We start from the raw sequence: 12,265 nt of genomic DNA, 5'->3' as shown, positions 1-12,265 counted from the left end.
CATGTGTACACATCAAAAACAACATCAACAACAACGTCATGCATCTCATGTTACAATCGAGCAGAAGCGAAGTAGATACACACAGGTAAAAACGCTACATTTGAGATTTGAAGTACAGTACATTCTCGAACGACTCGCAAATGGTGTATGCTTGTTTGCTAGAAAGGCAAAGTCCACCTTCTCCCTGACGAAGGTCTCGAGCCATTTGAATCGTGACATCGAAGTTGCTCATGATTCTTCAATTCAGCTAGATCTTGTCGCTGTTCCTCCTCGTCAGCTAGAGTCTGGCCAAATCCTTCTAATTCCGCAAAACTAATTCGACCCTGCTGAGCCCTCAGCCTCTCCGACAAGACATCAACGTCGAACCTTTCATCCTTTCTCTGTACCATACCCAGGTGCATTTCTCGGTCCAGTTGCGGTCTTGGCCCGGTCTGATCGCGGAGTGATGGCGTTGAAGGCGGTGGCGACGGTGGAAAAAGCGACTTCAGGATGGGGAAACCCCTTTTGACTTTTGGTCGGATAGGCTTGGTTGAGCTTGACTGTGAGGGTGAAGAAGATAAGATGCTCAATTGAGACGGAGGTGATTTCGGCGGAGTCCTAGGCAGGTACGATGAACCTACAATGAAGGGATGTAAGCACCTCACTTATTACGGCTGCAGGGTCCGTTGAAGAGATGAATGAGTAGCGCAAGGGTGAGAGATGATTTACCAGATTCGAATCGTTGAGTAGCTTGTACCAGCCTATCTAATGAATCCTCCCTTTCATCGTCGTCATCTGCGTCGAAGCTACTCGGATGTCTGATCAGAACGGCGTTCAGCGACTCTCTGGCTGTCGTAGGTGACTTAGGTCTTTTTGGCGCAGATGACAGTGTTTGATGCGTGTATGTGTTGGGTGTGTGAGGAGTCAGGAGGTCTTCAGGAAAAGTCGGTGAGACGGGTCGTGGAAATCTACCGATGGTAGATGAATCAACGGGGTTCATTCCGAGACCAAGACCGAGCCCTTGATGTGAATACTGATGTGAGTGTGTATGTGATTCAGCGTAGTCTTCGTCCATTGCGAAGGGGATAGGCGAGCTTGGTCTTCCGTCGATGAGAGGTGAAGAGGCGAAAGGCTGATAAGGCGAAGAGGGTCCTGTAGGTCTCGTAGGTTTCGTAAGGACATGCGATGTTGACGACGAGCGATATCTGCCTCCTGTGGGCTGAAAGGTGTTGTTGTAGACTTGATGGCTCGCATGCCTTGGCATGTTGGGTGCTGTCGCTACCTCATGTCCGTAATTAAAGATCGACGAATGTTCCTGATTATGTATATTATGCTGGAGAGGTTGCTGAACTTGTCCAAGACGATCTTGCGGGAGATGCAATGGCGCAAAACCGTCGCCAAGCTTGATTGTCATTTCGGAATCATTTGACTTCTTTCTCATATGACCATTGAGATGTACTGGTCTCTTCAAAAGCTCTTGCTCAGAGTGCTTGTTATCGTTGTACGGTGGATCAGGAAGGAGTGTTTCCGAATCTGTCCTTCTCAACGGCGAAGTTGGCGATCTGTGTGCTTTCCCCATTTCCCGATCGCGTTTGGGCGTTTGAGGATAGAGCTGGGGCGATCGCCATGAAGAAGGAGGAGGTTTGGTATACGACATGAAGCGCATTGGTACTAGTGGTTGAGGGGCATCAGACGCTGCCGGTAATGGCGCTAAGAACGAGTGACCGAACGGTAGTTTCCTCTTTTCCTCCTTCATCGGCGATCCTTCGTGCGAGTTGATGATTGGAGATGGCATCAGTGTGTCGATGTGATCCGGCGTGGCGGATTGATCAAGCAGGAATCGTTGTGAGGATGAGGTCTGCTTTCCCGCACTTGTAGTATTTGGTCCATGTTCTCCGTAAGATGAAGCTTGAGGGTAGATAGGTTCGTCTGGTAATCTGTCGATACCTCCTAATCCCAAGCTGGATATCGGTATCGAGGTCGCACCGCCAAAATCGGACTCGTCATATTCAGAAAGACTTTTGCGACTCGCATATCTCGTGTTGTTCTTGGGAAGTGAGCGAGATGCGGATATGGGTGAAGCGAAAACATCTTCCTCCCCTGATGAGTCAAAATCACTCTGCTGAGAATGAGGGTGAGGGAAGAAGACGAGTCTTGCTGGTGAAGGGGTATCCAAAGCTGAGGAAGTGAAGGAAGAAGAAGGCGATAATGGGGGAATACTCATTACCTCTGCGAATGATCGAGGTGAATCGGACATGCTTCCAAAAGTTGTATATTTGTATGTGTCTTTCGCGCTGTGAAAAGGTCGAACATAGGTAGGGAGGACCTCGGGCAGGGAAGTACCTAAAGTCGCTATGGATTCTCTTGGGGTTCTAGTCGAATGCGAACGGAATGAGTGTCTTCGAATTGGTGAGGGCGGAGGAGTGAATATATCGTATAAGTGATTATTCATGTTCATGTTCGTACTGATCTTTTGGGTCGTGTTTTTTCCTTTTCCTTCCTTTGGTTCTGAATCTGCTTCTCGATGCTGGTTCTACGCGAAAACACGATGTTTTGACGCGGTGGTCCGTGCGTCGATTTTGATATTGAGTTTGATGGTGATGATGACGGTGATGGCGATCGTCTTTTCGGTTACTGAGCGATGATTTCACTTGACGATGCTAGTGTGCTGTGGTGAGCAGACTGATCGTCTGTGTAATTTCACGATACAACTTGAAGTAGGAAAAATAAAGATTAGCGAATCGATACTTTCGTATGTCGACAGAGGAAGAGAATAAGAAATTAAGTTTTGAATTTACAGCGGCGGCAATGTCGAAGATGAAGCAAGCATTATATATGTTCAATGACCCATTCGTCTTGCGGCTCATCTTGAGATGAAGTCAATTAGTAAGTCGCCTTATATGCGTCAATGCGGTTCATAGCGAATGACGTTTCTTGAGCGCTTTTGCCATGACTGTAAGTGGATGTCCTCATGGAAAAGACGCTTTATCGGAATGCGGTATGCAAGTATAGGTTCCTTACCTATTTTAGACCTTATCCGAAGTTCTGGAATCGAGAATCCAATGATCGGAAGCTATGCCGCTGGTATAAACCATAATTAGCACAAGGCACTGTGTATCACGGTGTGTTGAGGGGGTCGTGTTTGCGTGTTCTCTCTCAGTGCAGATATGTAGTCGCTTGGCTTGGGACCGTTGCGATGGTTTCGGATCAACACGAGGGAAAAAGGGGGTTCCTGCATTGGCGTTTCTTTCGGGGCTGTTCCTTGGATGCACTGTAGATCGGAGAATTCCTCTTACACGCATGATTCGACCCGCAATTCTGGACTTCAGGCATACACACGATATCGGTGTGTCGGGTTGACTTATTGCTTGAACGATTTCGCCTCCCCTGTCTCAACGTGTTCGTAGGTTCGTACTGATCTCAACCTCAGTGATTCTCGAGCATCACATACATATATCGTATCACGTGGCCATTTCATACATCGCGTCGTCTCTGTCTGATCTCCCCAAGTCCCTCCCCTTGTCCGTCGCATTTTTCGTCTTTCCGCTCAGCGGCTCGACGTCGATTTACCACAATTCACATTGATCCTTCTTAGGAGGATTCATCTGTAATATGACCAACACATCAGCAAAATCAGATAACAACGGGGATTGCATGCGGAATGGAGTCCGCAGTGGTGGAGGTGACAACCCAACTTACAGGACTTCCAGCTTTGCATCCCCAAGCTTTATGGAACGCATCCAGGTTCTTCAGTGTGCCCGTGGCTCTCCAGTACGGGGGAGAATGCGGATCTGTTCTAACCCTCGAGACCGCAGTGGCCGGTCGAGTGAGCTGTGCCCATACTCGAGCAAAGGCAAGGAAGAACAACTGTTCATCTGAGAAATCTAAGCCCGGTAATCTCTCCGAAGCCTCCTTCACGTCCTTATCAGAGACGGAATTTTGCCATGCAATGAATGCTTGAGCTAATCCTGAATCGGCGATATCTTCTCCATTCGTCAAGTTTCCATTCACGTAGACTTTGTTGCCGTCCGCATCGTATACGTAGAACCTCGAGTATTGCGAAGCGACACATTGAGCTCGTTCTTCGAAATCTTTGACGGTCTGTTTAGTCCACCAGTCTCTCAATCGACCTGAAATGCAACGTTAGCGAACCTGACCGGTCTTCCCTGATCTTTGTAACGCTCACCCTTCTCATCATACTGACTGCCCGAGTTGTCGAAAGCGTGAGTGAGCTCGTGAGCGGCTACAGCGCCGAATGCACCGTATCGAAGGTGGGCAGGCCAGGCTTGAGAGTAGAATGGAGGCTGAAGTATACCTGCAGGGAAGACTATCTCGCCGTCAGGAGGGGAATAGTAAGCGTTGACGGCTACAAGGAGAGACCGTCAGCTGTGTGTTATTCAACGATGGAATTGAGACAACAGCTCACTTTGAGGGTACATCTGAATGTAGTATCGTCAGCTAAGCCCTCACCTGGACGTATAAGCGTAAGAGCTCACCTCCCAGGAATCTCTGTTTCGTCTTCTACCTAAACCCAACCAAGTTCGACTTTCCTCCAACAGGGTTGAGCCTAGTACGTTACCGAAGAAGTCATTTTCTTTGATATTCAAACGGCCGTACCAGGCGGCAAGACTCTCAGGATTGGTCGTGTTGGGGTAGAGAGGGTATCCAACCTTGGGAATGATCGCTTCAGCTTTCTTTTGTGCTGCTTTGGCAGATTCAGCGTCCATCCATGGGATATGGGGTAGTTTCTCATGGAAGGCTTTAACGATGGCTAAAATGAGAGCTCACATTAGCATTTGTTCTCTAGTCACTGAGTACAAGGGTGAGGCTTACATCTGATGATATGTTCACCTTCAGCTTTGGCTTCGGGGGAGAAAGCTTCTCTGACAAATTCCCTTCCGGCAATGAATCCAACGATATCATCTACCCAGCTAAGACATACATCCTGTCTGTTCTCCTCGGTACCCTTCTTGATACCCTTGAGGACATCGTCGAGTCGTTTCTTCTCTTGACGAATAGTCACCTTTGGTCCGAGGGCACCCGCGTACGTGAGAGCGAGCCTTGTGACAAAATAACCTGAAAGGACGTGATCAGGTGTCTTGTCGATCAGGTTGGTGACGATCTTCAGGTACGGCGGGTGAGTGACAGTGATGTTGACAGGGAAACCTCTCGGTGAAAAGGTAGACAGGTAAGTTGGAATGTCAAGGAAAGGAAGCATTTTGGAAACGGTCTTAGTCTCGTAGGGGTTATAGGCGAAATGAGGGTTGAAAAGGTATTCAGGATCTGCTCCGGCTCTCATGAGTTCCCTTTCGAAGTGCACAACCTTGGTCGCAAGCTTGTCCATTCGTTCCGATGTGGGCTCTTTAGTATTTCGATCGTCATCGGGAATCCCGCCTTTGTTCCCTCCGTCGCCTTTTCGATCGTCTCCGGGCCAAGGCCAAGGCCAATCTTCCTCTTCTGCAAGATCGACTAGCTCTTCGATTAGACCCTTGGCATCCTCCTCGCCCATCATAACAGCGTCCTCAAGGTCGTCGAGAAGATCTCGCTTATCCTTCTTTCCACGCACGGATGTGTGTTCGGCGATGTCGGTAAGGATACCAGCGATGACAGATTGATACAAGTCGAGAATTGGCTTTTCCTCATAGTACTCTTTTGAAGGCAATCCACCGAAGGCTTGGTATAGCCATAGACTCTGTACTTGAGAATCTTCACCCCCGGCATCACCCTCAATTTCGAAGTTGACAAGACCTTGTACACCTAATACAGCGATGTCAGCGGATTAGGGAAGTCACGATCTGACAGCGAGTCTTCGCACCTCTAGAATGGAGCCAAGCCAAAGCTTTCGTGATCCTCTGTTCTCGCTCTTCGTTTGGCCTGTAAGTGTAGAACTCTTGAACTTCAGGTTCTCTCGGACTCGGCATATCCCACTTGACTCCACCGGTCTTCTTGGCTTTTCTAAGTTGTTCGCCTTGTTCGGCAGCCGTGATGAGGTCGGCAGGTACAGTGTACGATCCATCGTATGTACCCTCCCATTCAGAAGATCCGTCAAGTAGATCGGCAGGTGTCGAGGCGACGTCAAATTCACCAAAGATGTCTACAATGTGGTCGGTGAGCTCGATAAGCGGCTTTCGACCAACATCGTTAAGGTGATCCTACCGAGTGGACGTGAAATACTTAGCGAGATTTCTCGATAGAAGAATATAAACAGGCTTACGATATCAATGCAACTTTGATAAACAGCTTTCAACTTGGCTAAATTGTGCTCATCTGCATTGGCATCCTTCTTAGGTTTATCCGATGAGATCGATTCAAGTACCTTAACGAGAATTTTCTGGTGCGGGACATCAACTCAGCTTTCCACACGGTTGAGTCCCGGATAACTTACCTTATTGTTGTCGTTCACCTCGTTGAAGGCGCCGTATAAGCCTCTATCAGCTGGAATAGAGTGTGATGCGGCCCAACCACCCGTAGCAAATTCGTAGAAATCGTCACAGGGGTCGACAGACTGGTTCAGCGACTGAATGATTGACGAAGAGAGAATGACACATTCCGATGTGAGGCAGATGCCCTACCAGCAATAACAATAAACGTCAAATCAGCTGAAATCGCTCCGAGGGTCTGGGAGGGAGAAGTCAAGCTCACCTGACCAGGTTTACCAGTTGGCGAGGGAGCCAAAGTGGATGTAGCGCTATATTGAGTGGTAGTAGCGTACGAAGTCTTAGTAGTAGTGACATATTCGATATCCCCTCCATGACCGTGTTTTCCCCGTTCCTTCTTCAAGAGTCCTTCGGCACCAGCGAATAAACCGATGAAGATACTTGCTAAAAGAAGCAGAAGGACTGCTAGACCACCTAATGCTTTTTCGAGGAGAGTGAGGGGTCGGGAAGGGGAGAATATGGATTTGAGAGTGGATTGCTCTGGATAAGAGTGGGAATTGTCAAGGAGAGGTGCGTTCTCTACCATTCATGGGTGTCTAGTCAGTGTCGAACAAAGGGATCGGATATGATGGCAAAACACCGAGCGGTAGGGGAGGGCTAAATTGGACAAGTCTGACTTACCCTCGTCGGTGGACGCTCTTGGCTGTGCCATGTTGCGCTAGCCGTACTTAATGAGGATGTGCCGAGCGTGTCAGTTCATAGATAGAGCTCGAAAGGTCGGTAGATATAGCAGGAATACCCCACAAATCAACGACGCGATCACGACGCATGAATCAGTCGTCATCGCCATGCGCACGTGGCGATTTAACCGCGTTAACCGGTCTTGCCCGAAAAGTGCACATTTGCTTGGGATTTGTGGCATTCCCAAGGCTGATCCCCTGTGCGTACTCAATGTGTGCTTTGTGACACAAGAATGACACAAAATTATAGAAAGACATAGCTAGACTAGCCTGCCATGATGTGGGGTTATGTATGAAGATGCAGAAGACCCCAATCTCTTTACTGTGATGGTGTTCTACCATCTTTTGATAGTTGAGATTATCATCTAATCAAGCCTCCTGGCAATTTTGAAAACCAGAGTTTTTAGGTCTGTTGGGCCTGAAAACTGGTCTGGGTGTGCACAACACACCAGTTCCCAGCTTGCAGATAAAGTAACAGGGCAAAATGCCAGAAGTAGCCCCATTTCAGATACGATGTCTGCTGAAGGAAGCAAAAAATTTATGAGCAGCTATGGCCGAGTGGTCTAAGGCGGTGGACTTAAGCTAGCTTACTTACGTAAGGGCTGAAACCCACTGGGAAACCGCGTGAGTTCGAACCTCACTGGCTGCAGTTTTTGTCGCGCTTTTTGTCTTGTGGCTTTTGTGCTTTCTTTTGGAGAGCTTTTCCTCCAGTTTTGCGCGATTTGCGCGATCTGAGGAGAAGGACGACCGAAAGCCGCCATTTTTCCGGCGTTTACGTCAAATCACACAGCCGTGCATGCATCAAAAAGGCAACCAGGGTGAAGCTAGACCCACAGGCTACCCCCTCCCGCTTCAATCTCCCTCAAGAACGGCATGCATGGAATGTTATGCGTACTCAGAGTCTGTAGATGTTGCGATGTGGCACAAATTTGAGGTTTCGAACCATTTGATTCCGCCATATCGAAATCCGCCACAAACGCGTCTCGACGTGTTTCGAGGAAAGGGACGCGACAAAAACCCTCAATTCGCCATTTCCATAATTCATGTTCAACTGTAACTCTTAAGATTCCACTCCATCATATTCGGAGCACTGAATCAATAATCCTAGACGAGATACAGCTACCTTGTACTGACTGATTAGCCGGGCCACGACATGTCATCTCCTTACCCAGGTGCTTTCCCGCCGTCCTCAGCTCCGGGCGGCTCGCCCAACTCGTCTTCGCTTCCCCAATCGCGAACGCTCGATCCACTGGCTTTTGATAATGTTCGAGGTCTGGGCGGATCTATACCCGGAGCCACGGGCGACGAGGGGTCGCAAGCCGGAGAAGATAACACAGATGGCGTCAGAGCTGCTCAACGACGTGCGAGAACCGGGGTCGATCCGGAGAGTATACCGAGAGTGAAGGATGCTACGGGGGAGAAAGTCATGGAGAGTTTTGCTCTGTTCTTGGAGAAGTGAGTGATCCTCAAATTCACTTCACATCCTCGCGTAGCACAGATCTAGGCTAGATGAAGAGTGGGACGATTACTGCCGCGCTATCAACCGATCAGCAGCTAACGTGTTATTGGCATCAGCTTCACTGAACAAATCGCCTTTCCCGAAACACCTGCTTCTTTCAACGGTCAGAACCCCTTACCAGCCACAGCGGACGAGAGCAAATTCTATATCGAGCAGATCAAAGCTATGAAGGAATTCGAGTTGACAACCCTTTACGTTGACTTTGGTCACCTGCTAGAACGGGAGGAAGTGTTAGCTCGAGCCATCCAATCGCAATACTATCGGTAAGCGGATATGCCTTTTTAATCTTGGCCGCTGCACCTACCACATGCTGACAATGGTCCTCATGCAGATTCCTCCCATACATGCGACGAGCCTTGCAAACGTTGGTCAGGAAATACGAACCCACCTACCTCTACACGTCCACATCGTTCTCCTCCGCCCCGTCCGCATCTAGCTCTTCCCTCACAACACGGGATTTCAACATCGCATTTTACAATCTACCACTCACGTCTGGAATTAGAGATTTGCGAATGGACAGGATCGGTCAATTGATCAGCATAAGCGGTACTGTCACCCGAACCAGTGAAGTTCGACCGGAGTTAGTTAGCGGTACTTTTGTTTGTGAGCAGTGTAAAGCGGTTATCAAGGACGTCGAACAGCAATTCAAGTACACCGAGGTATGTCAGCTCTTTACTTGCCAACGACGAGGGACACAGCTGACGTTGACGGTACATCAGCCGATACTGTGTCAGAATCAAACGTGTAATAATCGAACAAACTGGTTGTTGAACGTCGAACAATCCAAATTCTCGGATTGGCAGAAAGTCAGAATCCAGGAAAACGCCAATGAGATACCAACGGGTAGTATGCCCAGATCGTGAGTAATACACGTACTTTCCAGCACCTCTATTCGGCGATACTTCGCGCTGAATGTAAAATATGCCCCGACAGCCTCGATGTCATTCTTCGATCCGAGATTGTAGAGCGAGCCAAAGCAGGTGACAAATGTACATTCACTGGAACGTTCATTGTCGTACCGGATGTGTCGCAACTTGGTCTTCCCGGTGTCAATGCACAAATGATGAGAGAGAACCAAGGTGGACGAGGCGATGGTGGGGTCGCAAGTCAAGGTGTCACTGGTTTGAAAGCTCTGGGTGTGAGGGACTTGCAATACAAGACTGCTTTCTTGTCTTGTATGGTGCAAGGTGCCGATGCTAGGGTGAGATGTCGCCTGATCTCACTAGTGCAGTCCGATCAGCTGACACGGGATGTGTAGGCTGGAGCAACGGATGTTCGAGGAGATCTCGAAGAAGGTGAAGAAGATCAGGAAACCTTCCTCAACTCGCTTACACAGCAAGAAGTCGACGAGCTCAAGAATATGGTCAATTCCGACAACATATATCAGCGGTTGGTGCAGAGTATCGCCCCGACAGTATATGGTAAGCTTCCTCGTCAAGTCTTTGCTGGATTCGTCTTTAACAACGTGTTTCAGGCCACGAAATCGTTAAGAAGGGTATTCTGCTCCAATTGATGGGTGGTGTGCACAAACAGACTCAAGAGGGCATTCACTTGAGAGGTGACATCAACGTCTGTGTGGTCGGTGATCCGTCCACCAGCAAATCCCAATTTTTGAAGTGAGCTCCTTGTCCTCTGCACTCTGCAATCAAGAGTTGAGCTGACTTTAGTCGACAGATACGTATGCGGCTTCCTGCCTCGAGCAGTATACACCTCCGGTAAAGCTTCGTCTGCAGCGGGTCTCACAGCGGCTGTCGTCCGTGATGAGGAGTCGGGCGAGTTCACCATCGAAGCAGGAGCTCTGATGTTGGCAGATAACGGGATCTGTGCGATCGATGAGTTCGACAAGATGGATGTAGCGGATCAAGTAGCGATCCACGAAGCGATGGAACAGCAGACCATCTCGATCGCCAAAGCGGGTATTCAAGCTACACTGAACGCCAGAACGTCTATATTGGCAGCAGCGAACCCTATCGGCGGACGATACAACCGAAAGATGAGCTTGAGGGCGAACGTGGCCATGTCGGCTCCTATCATGTCGAGATTCGATCTCTTCTTCGTGGTTCTAGACGAGTGTAACGAGAATGTCGATCTGCATATCGCTCAACATATCGTCAATGTCCACCGTTTCAGAGATGCTGCTATCTCGCCTGAGTTTAGCACGGAGGCGCTTCAGCGATATATCCGATATGCCAGAACCTTCAGTCCTAAAGTAGGTCCAAGTGTTCTGGCCTTTCCAAATACGAATCAAATGCTGATGGAAAGGGTTTGTATTCATAGCTTACACCCTCTGCCAGCGCAGTGTTAGTCGAAAAGTACAGAGCACTACGACAAGATGAAGGTGGCCCAGGAAAGAGCAATTTCCGAATCACGGTCAGACAATTGGAAAGTATGATCCGTCTATCGGAAGCTATTGCCAGAGCAAATTGCCAGGATGAGGTTGGTCACCTTTTCATTTGCCCTCTTCAGAATTGGACAATGTATAGCTTACTTTGATGCGTACAATCAGATCTCCCCTGCCATCGTTCGAGAAGCATATTCGCTCCTTCGACAATCGATTATCCATGTTGAGCAAGATGATATCTCATTCGACGACGATGAGGCGCTTGCAAATGGCGGTCCTAATGGAGATGCTCAGATGGATGCAGCTGATATCGCAGCGCTCGATGCTGCCGAATCAAGCTACCAAGCTCAGACTTCCACCCAGACTCAAGGCCAGGCGGAGTCTAGTCTGCAAGCTCAACAGGTGGCAAGTAGCGGTAAGAAAAAGATGAGGATTACTTGTAAGTACCCGGTCTTACCCTTATCCTGGAATTCATGCGAAAAGCAGGACATGACTGACATTGAGGATCAAACAGATAATCGATATATGGAGATTATGAACCTGCTCGTCCTGCACTTGTCCGAAATCGAAAGGGAAAACGGTACGGGTGTAGATAAAGAGGAGTTGATCCAGTGGTACCTGGAACAGAAGGAAGCGGATTTCGAAACTGAAGAAGATCTGGAGTACGAGCGGGAATTGATTTCGAAGGCTTTAGTCAAGCTCGCTAAGGATAATTACCTCTTGGAGATTAGAGGCGATGTACGAGATGGGCTCGTACCGTCCTCTACTACTGATGGACAAGAAGAAAGTATGGAGAGCAGTGAGGGAGGAGATAAGTTGTATTACCTTGTCCGTGAGTATACAAGCCGGTCCTCTCCCCTCTCCTTTTCTCCCACGTTCTCCCATGTTCCGCCTCTCCGCCTCTTCCCCGCTTCTATTCGCCCTCCTTCCTCATATTCACCCTGTCTCACCCTCCATCCCTCCATTCCTTCTCGCCTCTTCCCTCTTCGCCCCTCCCTCTCCCCTCTTCGCATCTTTGCCTCTCGGTCTCTCGTCTCTCTTCCTCCTCCTGCCCTGTCCGCCTTGCTTCGGATCCTCCCTCCGTCGATCCGTTCCTGCCTGTCTCCCCCCTCGCGTTCCTCACCCACCCCTTCTCTGAAGAAGGAATAAGGGACTATCACTTTCATGCGAAGGATTGCGCTAAATGCTGTTGCTTGCGATCATGCAGATCCTCAAGTGGATTTATCGGATTTATCCTCTTCTATACCTGCTTAGAACAACAAAAATTCTCTCAGCTCTTCCTTCTTGTTCTGGTCGGAATCGCTTCGTA

At 48.9% G+C, this 12,265-nt stretch overlaps 3 protein-coding genes across 3 annotated transcripts; 1 reads left to right on the top strand and 2 right to left on the bottom strand.

Moving 5' to 3' along the window:
* Nucleotides 1-158: 158 nt before the first annotated feature.
* Nucleotides 159-2,236, bottom strand: I303_103482 (uncharacterized protein; the record flags this gene model as incomplete). Its single annotated transcript, XM_018406826.1, has 2 exons — nucleotides 159-616; nucleotides 709-2,236. The coding sequence occupies 2 exons, from the start codon at nucleotides 2,234-2,236 to the stop codon at nucleotides 159-161; spliced, it is 1,986 nt and encodes a 661-aa protein (XP_018263634.1).
* Nucleotides 2,237-3,545: 1,309 nt separating this feature from the next.
* On the bottom strand, nucleotides 3,546-7,068 carry I303_103481 (uncharacterized protein; the record flags this gene model as incomplete). Its single annotated transcript, XM_018406825.1, has 11 exons — nucleotides 3,546-3,584; nucleotides 3,679-4,109; nucleotides 4,166-4,345; nucleotides 4,406-4,418; nucleotides 4,476-4,750; nucleotides 4,813-5,736; nucleotides 5,795-6,131; nucleotides 6,194-6,310; nucleotides 6,365-6,547; nucleotides 6,622-6,935; nucleotides 7,038-7,068. 11 exons carry the CDS (start codon nucleotides 7,066-7,068, stop codon nucleotides 3,546-3,548), a joined length of 2,844 nt encoding a protein of 947 aa, XP_018263633.1.
* Nucleotides 7,069-8,249: 1,181 nt separating this feature from the next.
* I303_103480 (uncharacterized protein) lies at nucleotides 8,250-12,210 on the top strand (the record flags this gene model as incomplete). The annotated part of the gene is made up of 12 exons (XM_018406824.1): nucleotides 8,250-8,551; nucleotides 8,672-8,878; nucleotides 8,947-9,274; nucleotides 9,335-9,474; nucleotides 9,549-9,816; nucleotides 9,874-10,036; nucleotides 10,090-10,231; nucleotides 10,290-10,824; nucleotides 10,893-11,051; nucleotides 11,122-11,395; nucleotides 11,471-11,788; nucleotides 12,164-12,210. 12 exons carry the CDS (start codon nucleotides 8,250-8,252, stop codon nucleotides 12,208-12,210), a joined length of 2,883 nt encoding a protein of 960 aa, XP_018263632.1.
* Nucleotides 12,211-12,265: the final 55 nt, after the last annotated feature.

Source organism: Kwoniella dejecticola, chromosome 4, assembly GCF_000512565.2.
Source record: "Kwoniella dejecticola CBS 10117 chromosome 4, complete sequence".
Classification (NCBI taxonomy): domain Eukaryota; kingdom Fungi; phylum Basidiomycota; class Tremellomycetes; order Tremellales; family Cryptococcaceae; genus Kwoniella; species Kwoniella dejecticola.
Note: the sequence above shows the minus strand (reverse complement) of the source record. Positions and strands in the feature narration are given on the sequence as shown.